The 12,656-nt window shown below is 41.5% G+C and overlaps 1 protein-coding gene across 5 annotated transcripts in view; it reads right to left on the reverse strand.

The window, feature by feature from the left end:
* The window catches only part of pald1a (phosphatase domain containing paladin 1a), a 50,797-nt gene extending 38,744 nt beyond the window's left edge, over positions 1 to 12,053 (reverse strand). Inside the window, exons 1-4 of one of the 5 annotated variants that reach the window (XM_018699290.2) lie at positions 11,841 to 12,053; positions 7,937 to 7,982; positions 1,436 to 1,633; positions 1,133 to 1,235 (exon numbers count right to left, since the gene is read on the reverse strand). In XM_018699290.2, the coding sequence (XP_018554806.1) occupies positions 1,133 to 1,235; positions 1,436 to 1,620 (288 nt within the window). In that variant the 5' untranslated portion in view covers positions 1,621 to 1,633; positions 7,937 to 7,982; positions 11,841 to 12,053. Of the gene's footprint in view, positions 1 to 1,132; positions 1,236 to 1,435; positions 1,634 to 3,763; positions 4,015 to 5,371; positions 5,532 to 7,936; positions 8,445 to 11,840 lie in introns of those variants that run through there. The other 4 variants (XM_018699291.2, XM_018699295.2, XM_018699294.2 and 1 more) reach the window with 4 other exon arrangements.
* Between the last annotated feature and the right edge of the window lie 603 nt (positions 12,054 to 12,656).

A 12,656-nucleotide genomic window follows, 5' to 3' on the forward strand; every position in this document is an offset into this window, starting at 1 on the left:
ATTTTTCAGCTTCTATTATCAGTGTGAAGTAAAAAATTTGTGACATGATAGGGGTTAATAAGAAGTCAACATCAGTTCCTACACTGCCAGACTTCATCAATCGAATCATTCTTCTAAACCTATCGGATTACATAAATACAGGTCTCTGACAACTAGGGAAGATTTCAGGTTGGTTAAATATCTGCATTCATAAGCTCTGATTCAATAAGCGGTTCGCAATGGATTCAGATTCAAAAAAAGGCTACCAAACCCTGGGTGGTACTTTAGATAAATATTTACAGGAATCCAGTGGATTGTTTGAAACAGGAAACTTCTTGTTCCCCCCTTTCGTCGTAAGTACCCACTTTGGCCAGTTTGTTGTTGCTGAGGTATCACACATTTGTATGCATCATTGATCTTTTTTTTATTTTTTTTTTTGCCAAAGCAAGAGCATGCAAGGACATCCAAGAACATGAATGACAGATTCAGTTTGGATTTTTTGGTCACTTAGCTCAACAAATCGTGGTATTTTACCAATTTGGAAAAGGATCCAAAATAAAACTGCTATCAGAAACCAAAGGACACCACATTCTCTGACTCGTCAGATTCTATGACCCATAAGTTTTCATCCTCAGGTAATGTTCAGTGCAGTGTGCACGCAGAAAAATCTAAAATTTGTATGTCACTGGTTTTTGAAATGATCTGGATCCGAGAACAGGACTCTGAGGTAACTAACATAAGCAGCCACAGCTACGCCTGCGTGGTATGGATGGATGGCTAGCAAAGAGAAGTCAAAGTCATCTGCCCTCATGTAGTCATCATTTCACTGTCGGTGGGGCTGCTAACCCATACATACATGTAAACAAAAGCTGTGGGTTAACACTGACAAAACACTGCATGCTTGACCAGCTTCAGCAGAGGAGGTGACAGAGCAGATCAAAGCCCTGATAGGTAGGTGACAACGATTCCTGTTTCAGTGGCTGCACCAGATCATAAAACAACGCATGACAATGTTCCTACACCACTCTGCCATTTTAACGTGTGAATGTGAAAAAGAGCAAATATAAAGATAGGTGAAGATGATACCACGTCTTTCCATGACAGCGTGGTGCTTTCTTGGAGTTGGAATGGGGGGCTTATGTGTTGTCCTTACCTGCACCAGGTAGTGCTCAGGCATAGTGTCTGATATCTGACCAAGTTTGTAGTTGGTCTTGAGGATGTCATCATGAATCTGGAATTCTTGTCTGCAATTATACCTGTAAAACAGAACAAAACAGCAGGTCTAGATGGTAAAAAGAGGTCAATTCAATTATCAGCTACTATTTGCCAGGCCTGGATTGACAAATGAGATGATAACAGGGACAAACACTTTGGCTAGGGGGCGGGGGATGTCACCACAGTGATCAAAGAAGATTAACACCCAATCGTGAGAACGCAGATTCGGGGATGGACTTACGTGATGACGACAGGTGCGACTTTGTTGGTGATAATGGACTTGGCCTTGTTGTTGTGGATGTTGACTGTCTGAAAGGGGCTCATGCTAAGAGACTGCCTGCTGTCGGCCATCCCGTTGCCATGGACACTCTCAAGCGGCGACGCTACGGAAACAGGCTGTGGTGCGGCACTGGCAGTTGTACCCATGCTCCACAAGCAGCTGTGAATGACATCGCAGCGGACTCAGAAACAGGAAGCAAACATACAAACACACACCTACATAAAAGTCTGCACACAGTGGCAACACATACAGATATATTTGGAAGAGACAACACTTGCAGATGTATTTAAAGGTGTGAGAATCAAAGCATGACTCACACTTGTACTCTTAAGTGATTAAAAAAATGTATTTGCCACCTAATATTTTATGAATAATATATAATATAATACATATCTAAGGTGTCCGACAGATTTTTTCCGATTTTCACAGTGGCTGGACGAATTGCCATGACATTTATGGTCCCCTCTGGATGAACGTTGATCCACTGACCTTTTATCTCATGCCACAACCAGGTCAAAATTTCATCATGTTTCACTTTGATTTAAGACGAAATACTTGCAAAAATAATGACATTCCCATCTGCCATTAGCCGTTAGGGCTAATTAGCAAATACATGCAGCAATAGCACACCTACACATTAAATTAAGATGGTGAATATGGTAAATATTATACCTACTAAAGGTCAACAATCTAGCAATATCTGTGTTCTCTCTGCAAGAAAGTGAATATAGGCAATTCCCTAACAAACTATTATTCCTGGACTATGCAATTTTCATCATTTGCATGATACCTATTTGTGCTGAGGTTTAAAAACAATGTGGAAGCACGCTCACATTTATTTTGATCAGCTGTTGAATCCAAAAACTTAACATCAGGTCAGTTTTATTTATAAAGCGCTGAATCATGAAAGAGATTATCTCAGGGTACTTTTCATCTAAAGCAGGTCTAGACCACAATCGTTACATTATTTACAGAGACCCAACAATTCCCACCATGAGCGAGCACTTGCTGACAGTGGTGAGGAAAAGCTTCCTTTTAAGAGGCAGAAAGCTCAAGCAGAACTGGGTTCAGGGTGGGCGGCCATCTGCCTAAAACTGTAAATATTAGTAATTTCTTTTAAAACTGCCACACTACTCCAGGTATTATTTTGAGAATTTTGAGAGAGATAGGAAAGCAGAGGTTTAATACAGTGACTCATGGCATCCCCTGTTACAGGTTTAGTCAGCAGCACTCAAATACATTCCAAACATCTTTAAGTTCATATCTCTGCAATTTAAAAACACAGCAGCAGAGGGTTAGAGACAAGTGTGACAGTATTTCTATTCTAATCGTACAACTTTGATACGGAGCATTCAGACCCCAATGCGAGCCAGCCACAGCTTTCAAGCAACCCTCCTCCCCTTTGAATAAACAGTGAGCCTTGCAGGGAGCTCAGCAGATAAACAAACGAGTCTTGCGACAAGCTAGCAGTCAGTGTCAGGAACACCACTGCTCCTAAACATCACCTATAACATGTAGCTGATTGGGAGCCGTCAGTGCCAGAGCACACAGTCTGAGAAAAATACACCATTCCCACATAAAACCTTTTAAAAAAAAGACAACAACATAGCAATGGCATAGTATGTCACCCAACACAAACTCACAGATACACATACTGTCACACCGGAGCTGCAAAGTGTAGACCAAGAGCACAGAATCAATCCAACATCACTACTTCAAGTGACACAGCTGAGCAGTATGGCAGGGTCGTCTGTTGCCGCCTAAGCCTCAAAGTACCTCTGTGTGATCTCCAGCTTTGAACAGAGTGGACTCTCATTGTGCAGAGAGGCTCTGTAGAGAGAGAAGTGCAGGGTGAGTCACCGCTACTCTTCTCTTCGCTGCGGCTGGAGCTGAGTGGGCAGGTCAGCCTTGTACCTTTTGGTTCAATAGAGATTCTCTTCTCACAAGCACAAAGTGCTAACAAGCAAATCGATATGTTGTTGTCTTATTCTGCTGGCACATTGAAAATGCTTTTACAGCTTGATTTGAATGATTGTATGATTTTAGAAAACATGCTGCTATCAAATAACTGCAGGGCAAAAAGACTCTCGGTCTCTATCCAATAAAAAAATTTAGCTTCCATAAAAGGAAGCTAAGTTTTCAAGAATACTGTGCTCCCGCTGCCCAAATCTATTTGAGTCCTCACCACATACCAAAAGCATCTCTGTTGCCATAACTTTGTGACGACCACAAGAAGAACAACAAAAACCGTCCACACTGCAACAAATCCACTCAAATTTGACATCTTACGTGTGCGATGAGGAGCGATCTGTACTTGCAGACCCTTTTCTTTGCTGCTTGTTTTCTGCCATGGTCCAAAGGAGTGTGAGAACTTGGCATCACATCCAAAAAGAAATCTCTTTTGAATCCCCTCGCCCACCCCCAGTCGGTGGGAAACACCCCTCATGGGTGCTCAAAGCGCTCGGCTGCTTGGCATTGGGCAAAAACTTCAAGAGCTTTCAGGCAGCGCCCTCCACGTCCTCGTTTTATCCCCAGTCTGATGTTGGGTTAGTAGATTCATGAAACAGACTCAAGTCTCTACGGAGGGGACCGGGGGAAGTAATGGTACATCTGGCAGCCAGATGGCTAAAGTTCAGCTCCCTTTCACAAGGACAGGCACAAAGACCTCACAGTTGACTCTTGTACTGTACAGTAGGGCTGTCACTTTTTTTGTGAAATTCTGACACTCGTTTGAATGTGGGACAAAATTAGACTATAGTTTATAAGCTTGTCAGACCATTTGAAGTAGTTCACTGTGTGGTCCAGCAGAGGTCCTCTTAAAATTCTGCTTGAAGTAGTTCAAATGAATTAAATGCAAGTTCAAACTTATTTGAACTTGATTTTTTGAGGAAGTGACAGACCAAACAAAGACACTGATATGATAACTCTATTAACTGATCAACAGAATATTAATCCACAACAATTTAATTACCAATTAACAATTAATTAATAATTAGTAAGGTCATTAATCAAATGCTTCATTTACTGGTGGCAGCTTCACAAATCTGAGGATTTTCCGTTATTAATACAAAGAAAATAATTTGAAGACATCACCGTAAACTCTTTGACATTTAATAGACAGATACTGTCATTCTGTTTCTCCACACTGCTATAATGCTATTTTTTTCCACCAGTTTCCATCCAAATGTAATGCAAATTTTAACCAAGTTTCCAGGAAATCGTGATCAGGAAAATGCAAATAACTGCACGTTTCTACATCCACTATTGTTATGTGAATGTTTGGAGCAGGGCACATTGGGATAAACAGTCTGGCAGTATTTTTCCAGTTGGCTCCATCAAACCATTGCATAAGACGAGGTCGCAATGAGAAGATGTGATTAATAGTGCACTAGTTACTTACAAATTTTAGTTACCTATGTGTGGTATGAGACATGGTAGACATGAGATGTTTGCTGTGCTCCCTTGACTTCCTATTCAGGCTGAAAACAGAGCTTACAGTCTGTGCATTCCTCACAGTAAAGGCTACTTACATAGCAAACCTTTTTCATTCTCTGTCACTTTAAGTACATTTAATCAGTAGGTTTCCTTTACACACCACCACAGTCATGCATGATAATATGCATGTTCCTATGTGGTTCAGTCGAAGTCTATAAAACACTCTGACAACAGATTCTCCCATCATCCTCATCCACACACTAGAACTTCCTATGTCTTATGCCATGTGGTGTTGTTATTTGTAAAACATCTAACAAGTGTTAGACGAGGCTAACTGACACTTCCTGACAGAGGCTTCTGTTTTAATGGCCTCCAAAGGAAATGTGACATAATTAATGCTGCAGCACATCCACTAGCTTGCTCACTGAAACTCGGCACATCGGAAACCCCAGTCTGTCTTACCTTGACAGCCTGTCACCTCTGCTGCGAGATCATGGTGCAGGTGCACTTTGACACAGAAGTTCCTGCTGCATGCGAGCTCAGCTCGTCAGCTGCACTGATTTCAACACAGGCAGGCCCGGCCTAGCGAGCGGGCAGCCGGGGCGGAGGCCTGAGTAGAAATAGCCCTCAGTCATAAACATCCTCCTGGAGAGCCAATCAAGGCAACTCATCAGAGAGAGGCTGTTTATCACACATGTCAGCCAGAGTAGTGTCGCACTGCTCGTGAGGCCAATAAAACGACAAGACAAACTCTGACTTCCTCTGACAACATGGAACAACGATGTACAAAGTTTGTCTATGTCACTGTCAGCCAGGCTGTGAACAGCTGGCCAAAGTTAGCTAGTGGCACTAATATTTAAATTCACTGATGGCACAGTAAGAATAAAAAACCATGGAAACTGGAACCTGCTGCCAGACTACCAGCATTGCTCCATTCAGGGCTGTCCCATTTAAATTCAGCCGGTGTCCCAACTTTGCTGTAGCAACGTCTTCAGACAAAAGGGTCTGAGTGCAGACAGGAAGGAGCGTGCAGCTGCAGGATGCATCTGTTGGTGGCCCCGAGGAAGGATGCAGAGCACTCTTCATTCACAAGAGATGCAGAGGTTCAAGAGAGATGGGTATCACTTTGTAACGCTGAGAAGATCTTTCGACGCGACTTCCCATACCGAGATGGAGAGGAGAGCCGCAGGCATGGCAGCACGAAACCACCGAAGAAAGTCCAAAATGAATGCAGCTTGCTTTCCTGGCAGCATCGCTCATCTTATTCAAGGATCCTGGGCATTTATGGTTTCCACGGAGGCCACTCATTCAGTCTGACAATGTGAAGTCTGAAAGCCTGCTGGCTACACAAAACCGCATAAAATGACAGAATTATATGAAGCTGATGTTGAATGACAAAGTTAGGTTTTCATTACTAAAGCAGCACTAACTTTATGAATATGTTTGGCCTGTTTTGAGCTGATACGGCTTTGGGAATCTGGCAGCAACATATGCAAGAATGTTGCAAAGACTGCTAAGCATTGCTCAAAAACCTACCTTAAAGGTAGATCTTGGTCTTATTTACAACAATGTCACAATTTCCCACACTTTCTCACTCATTACAGGATACTAGAGCAACAAACCCTTCTATACAACCCAGTCACACCCTGCAACGCAGGGGAAGTGTGAGCACACCTTGACAGGAAACGCTTAGTTGTACTCTCTGAAACTTCCTCCCTGCAGCTGTACACATATTTCACCAATGAGGTTAAGGGTTACATATAGACGTGATTCCACAGGACATTGCTAGTTCCTGAGCTAAATATCAGTGCTGCACGGAAATGAGCTCAGTGCTTCCTCCGCATTAAAATCTTTTTTTTCTTTCCTTCAACTGTTCCAAAGACCTCATTGTGAGTTTGTGTCAACTCACAGCTCTGATGTTTGTTTTTGTCCGAAATAAATCGCCCGACAGCACGTTCAGAAAGAAGACTGTGGGCTAAAAAGGAAGCCGTGCGATGAATTGTTCAAGGATGCAATTTCCAGATCTGATCAAACTTCCCCGGAATAGATTCTGCACTGCAAGATAGATAGTTCAGATTAACAGCCCAAGCACCCAAGCACCCAAAATGGCTGGAAAACAACTAACTGAAAGGCACTCTTTTTCTTGTACAAGCAGCAAATCTACTGGGACTCCACAAACGAGACTAAAACAAACTATGCTACAGCAGTGAATGCGACATAAATCACATGTATAACCTTTAGCCTTCTACATTCTTGCTTTCATCACAGCTTGACACTGAGCTGCTAAAAAGGGTGTGCAAATCTATTTTTAAAACCCTGCCTGTAATTTATTTCAAGATGGCAATTTTATCCCCCTATGATTTCAAGGCTGCAGTAATGTGCCTTTCATTTTTTCTAAACCTCAGCGTCTGACCACAATATTCTGTCAGGCCAACTGACAGCATTTTTATTTGTCACGGCCTTGGGAGAAGCTCTCCACCGGCAGATTGTGCACCAATTTGCTAGCATGTTTCATTCTGCTTGCCATTCGAGACGCAAATGTGCAAACTTGTGTATGTGTAAACAAATCCTGACTAAGTAGCAGCATTTTTCTAAGTTGGTGTGGGATGCCAGAGTCCTGTCAAACAGGCACTGGCCCTCTGGTAAAGGAATGAAAGCTGATAAACACTTCATCACATGCATTTAAGAATGTAATCCATGTAGCTATGTGGATATCATACATCACTGGTACTATAACAGAATATGTTAACATACCACCAGTGAAGATCTCTCTGCAAAATGAAAAGTATCTTAACTGTATATTCTATGATAGACTAAAGAATTCTATAGTTTGAAAAGCTTGAATTGTTAAGTCATGTCAGTCTGAAGTCTGAGATAAAATCACAGTTGGCGTCTGAAGTGATATTTACACAACAACGTATGCCATTTCCTTTCGTATTCTTCAGAGACATACTGAAGACATGTCTAGCCACCACAAGCCTGAAGCAAGTATCGTAAAACAGAGAATGTAAAGTATCACAACTATACCTGACATTCAGCTGTTCAGTCCACCATCCGAGAGGTGCCCAAGTCTCTGAGGAACACAATGAGAAAACAGAAAATAGTGGGTTTAAAAAAAAAAAAAAAAAAATGACAGCTCTCTCCGGCAGGGCAGCAGCACCAGTCTCAGTCGGACATCCTCTCTGGCATGTCTCTCTCTGATCTGTGAGGTAATCTTTCTCTGCTCGCTGGTCACACTACGGCAGGCGGCGGTCTCGCATCATTAAACGCGTCCTAATAAAGCGAGTCAATGAGCGCGTCCTTCAGTGAGGACAGATCCCAGACAGGCACTCAGCAGGAGAAGGCAGGAGGGGAGGAGGGTAAGGGCTGGGGGGTATGAGGGGTGGGGGCGCAGCTCTCGGTCTGAGTCTCAGAGGGGAGACAGCATGCTCTCTTGTTGTTTTTTTTTTTTTTGTTACTTTTTTGTATGCATCCCCTGCGCATAAGGTGCAAGCCTGCTCGCGTACGCCAGGATTTGTGTATGTGTGTCAAATATTCAACTGTGTGTGTGTGTGTGGAGATGTGTAAAAGAGGATGTGGAGGCGGACCCAGAGAGGCTTACTCATCATCCAGTTCATTGTCCAATCACTATCAGAGCCTCCTGGCACCACAATGCCTCCCACACATGGCAGACCCTTTAACAACTGTCTCTAACACACAAATTAAACCTTCGCTTGTTAAACTTGTTGCAAATCGGCCACAGCCGTTAACCCTCACTGGCACGGCGTAATGTAGACTTGCCAGGAGGCTGACGATCAGTAACAACTGCACACAGATGACATCACGTAAGCCTAATTCACTACGATGCTCTAATTACTCCATTCATTAGCGGTTAACACATGCCATGTCGAAGGCAAACAGGCTTACAGCTGGGCAAATACTTAGATTTAAGCTTGAGGTTCAGCTGCAAAGGGCTGTGTGCTCTACCTCTTGGAGTCATAACCCTGAGGTCAGACTGACTTATCATGCGCCGAGTGTCCTATTTCACCCTCTGGGTTGTATGAAGTAATAACAAAGACAACAGCATCCAGCGATATTATACCTGTACAGGCACACATTTGCAAGGGAAATCACTTTCTACTAAACATACTCATACCTGACAACAACCATGAGTAAACAAAATACCCAATGCAAGCACAAACTTCACAGTGGCTGCCTGTGAGAATATTTTCCCAAAAAGTTTGTCTTATCAACAATGTGTCACAAGATTATGCCCAGATCAAGCGTTTTTGCAAAAGTGGTGAGTGGTTTTCGAGATATGGATGTAAAATCTGCTGTTGCCACACCTGTTCCTTCCTTCCTGCAGCAGCATGGGCCAAGGCTCATCTTGCGCTTGCAACACCGTGAATGCGAAACAAAACCCTCCCATAATATACCGCAAACCTCAGAACATGAATGAGCTGGTCCAGGGGAGGGAGCAGTTATAAACCTGATTTTCGTTTTTCAGGGGTGATTTTATAACAGCCAAACCATACACATCAAGCCTCAAAATGAAACATCTAGTTATTTTGACAGGTACAAATTCTGTATTTCCTTCCAGTTTTTTTTTTTCTTTTAGAAGGAAATAAAACAGAGCACAGGTTCAAGTGAGGGGATAAGGAGAATATGTTCTGTGACAGATTCAAAGAAACATCCTCTCTGCTAAATGTCCCCCAGTGGAAAAAGGGGAGCATACGGCTAATATCACCTGTCTTGTCCAAATTCCTTCTCAGACCTGGTGTCTGTCTCACCCCCCAAAAAGTCAATTTGCTAAAAGCCTTGTGACAGGAACAGGAAAGGAGGAGATGTGGTATAGGAAAATATTTCACCTGAGCAAGAGTTGAACCCCTAGGAGCAGTATGAGCATGATAGTATTTAAAAAATAACATTACTGCATCATTACTGCAATATAGCCCTGTTAAAAATGTATTCGCAAGTACTTCAGCTCACTGGAGGCTAAAATTATACTGAATTTAAAATACCCAAAGGAACCAATGTTGGGGATATATAATATTATCTTGAGTCCAGTGATCAAACATGACACCTTGTGGTAAAAATTATCCAGTACACTCAGATGTTCATTCTCTAATGTCAGCTATTGGAACTCCAAACAGGTGTTTATACAGTAGTTTTGCAAAAGTTTACAGACTCTACAGGCTGTGAACTATCAGACTTTAAAATCTTTCATGGGACTCAAAATAATAGGGAAAATTAACTGATATTTACTCAAGCATCCCTGGGTTTTAGTGGTGTAAACTTGCCCAAAGAAACCACAAGCCTAGTGATTTGATAAAATCTAATTGACCAATTCTCAACCCATATCCCTGCTAACCACGCATAGTTTACAATAAAGCATGAGCTATAGCAGCATTTCATGACAGAAAATTGGCTGCTTTTCAAGTTAAGCCCGACAGGAGTGAAGTTTCTGCTCTATGTCTCTTATCAAGATACACCGAGAATAAAACAGCTCAATCATTTATGATCCAGGTGTCCATTCACTGAGGAGTTTCATGCTCTCAGTCTTGATTAATTGTGATGTTCGCAGTTTGATCTGCACTCTCAGTTGTCAAGAGTCAGTTTCTATCTTCCCCCAGGATGTAAGTGAAGTAAAGTGATATGAAGCGAGGAAGACTGATCCCAGTTGGACGGGCTAAATCAAACAAAAGCTGAGACTACAATACATCAAAGGGCATCATGTGCTTTGTCTTACTGACTTTTCATACTTTACATTGAACTCAATGGAAAGAATGAACATGTCTTGGTATATTTCATGAATCTTGACCATGACTATGGACATCTAAGACCAAGAAACCCCCCTGCACTGTCATAATCGATTTAAAGGCATGCTTTAATGATCGCAAATGCACAAGATTGCCAAATTTACATCTGCATTGCATTCAAAATATGCCCTAGTTTAAAAATATGTTTTCTTCCTATCAGCATGTAACATAGCTTTAAAGTTACATTACATTATATTCATTTGGCAGATGATTTTGTCCAGCATGATTTACAATAAGTGTATTCAAACCATGTAGGATGAAGGGAAAGATTCAAATCCAAAAACTGTGAGTGTACCCTAAAGGGTACCCTTTAACGAGACGTAATTGCATGCAACAGTTGTTGAGATGTAGTCTAAGACGATGGGTTTTTACAGTGTACATGAGCATGCAAATTCATTTTTGACATTTGAAAACCATATTTGTGACTTAATAAACTTAGTTCAAAGGTGCACTTACTAGCTGTTCAGGGCTTTCAACCACATGTTACAGATCTCTTTGATGATGAAGCTAATAAGTAACTATTCTGATAAAGAATAGTGTATAAAAATATATTTTGATCACTAAATAACATTTTTGCTACTTAAGTAATCCATGATGAAAAGTCCCCTGCGGGGGTGCAAATGTTGTAAAAAGCTGATAAAAAGCTGTTTGATAATGCAGCCCTATTTTCACCACATCAAAAGACAGAGAAGTGTTCGTGGCATTCACTGTCTTTAGGCTGTACATCACAACATGTGACAGTGTTATGTGGTTTTAAGGAAAATAGATGTGTAATTGACATTTTCTGAAAACGTGCTTCTTTAATGTGTGTTTACCTACTGATCAGCACTAACCTGGGTTCATAGTTTACCTTTTTTTCATTTTTCATCACTGCCTGTGAGCAAATCATTGAATGCATGGAGAGTGGGGGATGCCAAGCACATGCATGCTCCATCAACCACACAAACTTCATGAAAATAGAAGAAAAAACCTTCGAGTCTCGTCAAACCGTTTTGCTGCAGACATTCACAATGCATAGTTAATAAAGACACGGCAGAATCTGTGCGACTATGAGCGTCCGAAATGGCGTTAATGTCAACTTTTAGGCTGCCGTGGCTCGTGCAACAAGAACCGTAAACTTTAAAGCTACTCACCATTTCAGCACACGGTAGATGAAAAAGCGTCTGGCCCTAACGAGAACATGTTCTCAGAGCTCGGTTTGTCCGGTATAGTGGATGTAGGCGAGGTGCACCGCTTTCTATTTATACCATTGGGAAAAACATCCATTGATTTTTCTATTTATTTAAATTTTTTTGTCCTTTCTCGGGAAATTTACGAGGAACAGGATTTCGCTGTGTGAACAGACGTACTGCGCATGCGCAGTCTGCGGTCATACTCGGATGCTCTAAAAGTCTCTCCAGGCAAAAATATTAAAATTCAAATCTTTTACAGTTTAAAACATGAGTTATTGAGCTTTGTTACATTAAAAGTTAATGTTGCTCTATAGATTCAGAGGACAGCTTGAGCAATACAGTAAACTTCACTTTGCAAACATCAATAGTCCACCAGGACTACTTAAAGCTTATATAGAAACACTGTAGACAGTTAGTATTATGGGCACAATGATAGGAAAAACCAAAGGTCAAGGTCACAAAACATTTACATTTACCAAATACAAGCTGTAAAACCAGTGCATGAAATTTATAAGTGAACCTCGGGAAGTTGAACATGATAAAGAGAGATAAAGTGACATTTCCTGTTTAAATCTACAGCTGCTGGGCCTGATAGTGTCTATGATGTCAGTATCAAGATTTCACTTATTTCGTGGTGGGCCTCCTTTATCTCTTTCTCATCTTTTATCTTGAAAAGCTTGTGTGAAGCACATCATAGTTATACAACAGGCGTTTACAAATATCTAGAGAAATAGCACCAAGGCCAAAATGTGTAATTATGTTCTTTATAATCCTGAT

Source organism: Lates calcarifer, linkage group LG23 (assembly GCF_001640805.2).
Source record: "Lates calcarifer isolate ASB-BC8 linkage group LG23, TLL_Latcal_v3, whole genome shotgun sequence".
NCBI lineage: Eukaryota > Metazoa > Chordata > Actinopteri > Centropomidae > Lates > Lates calcarifer.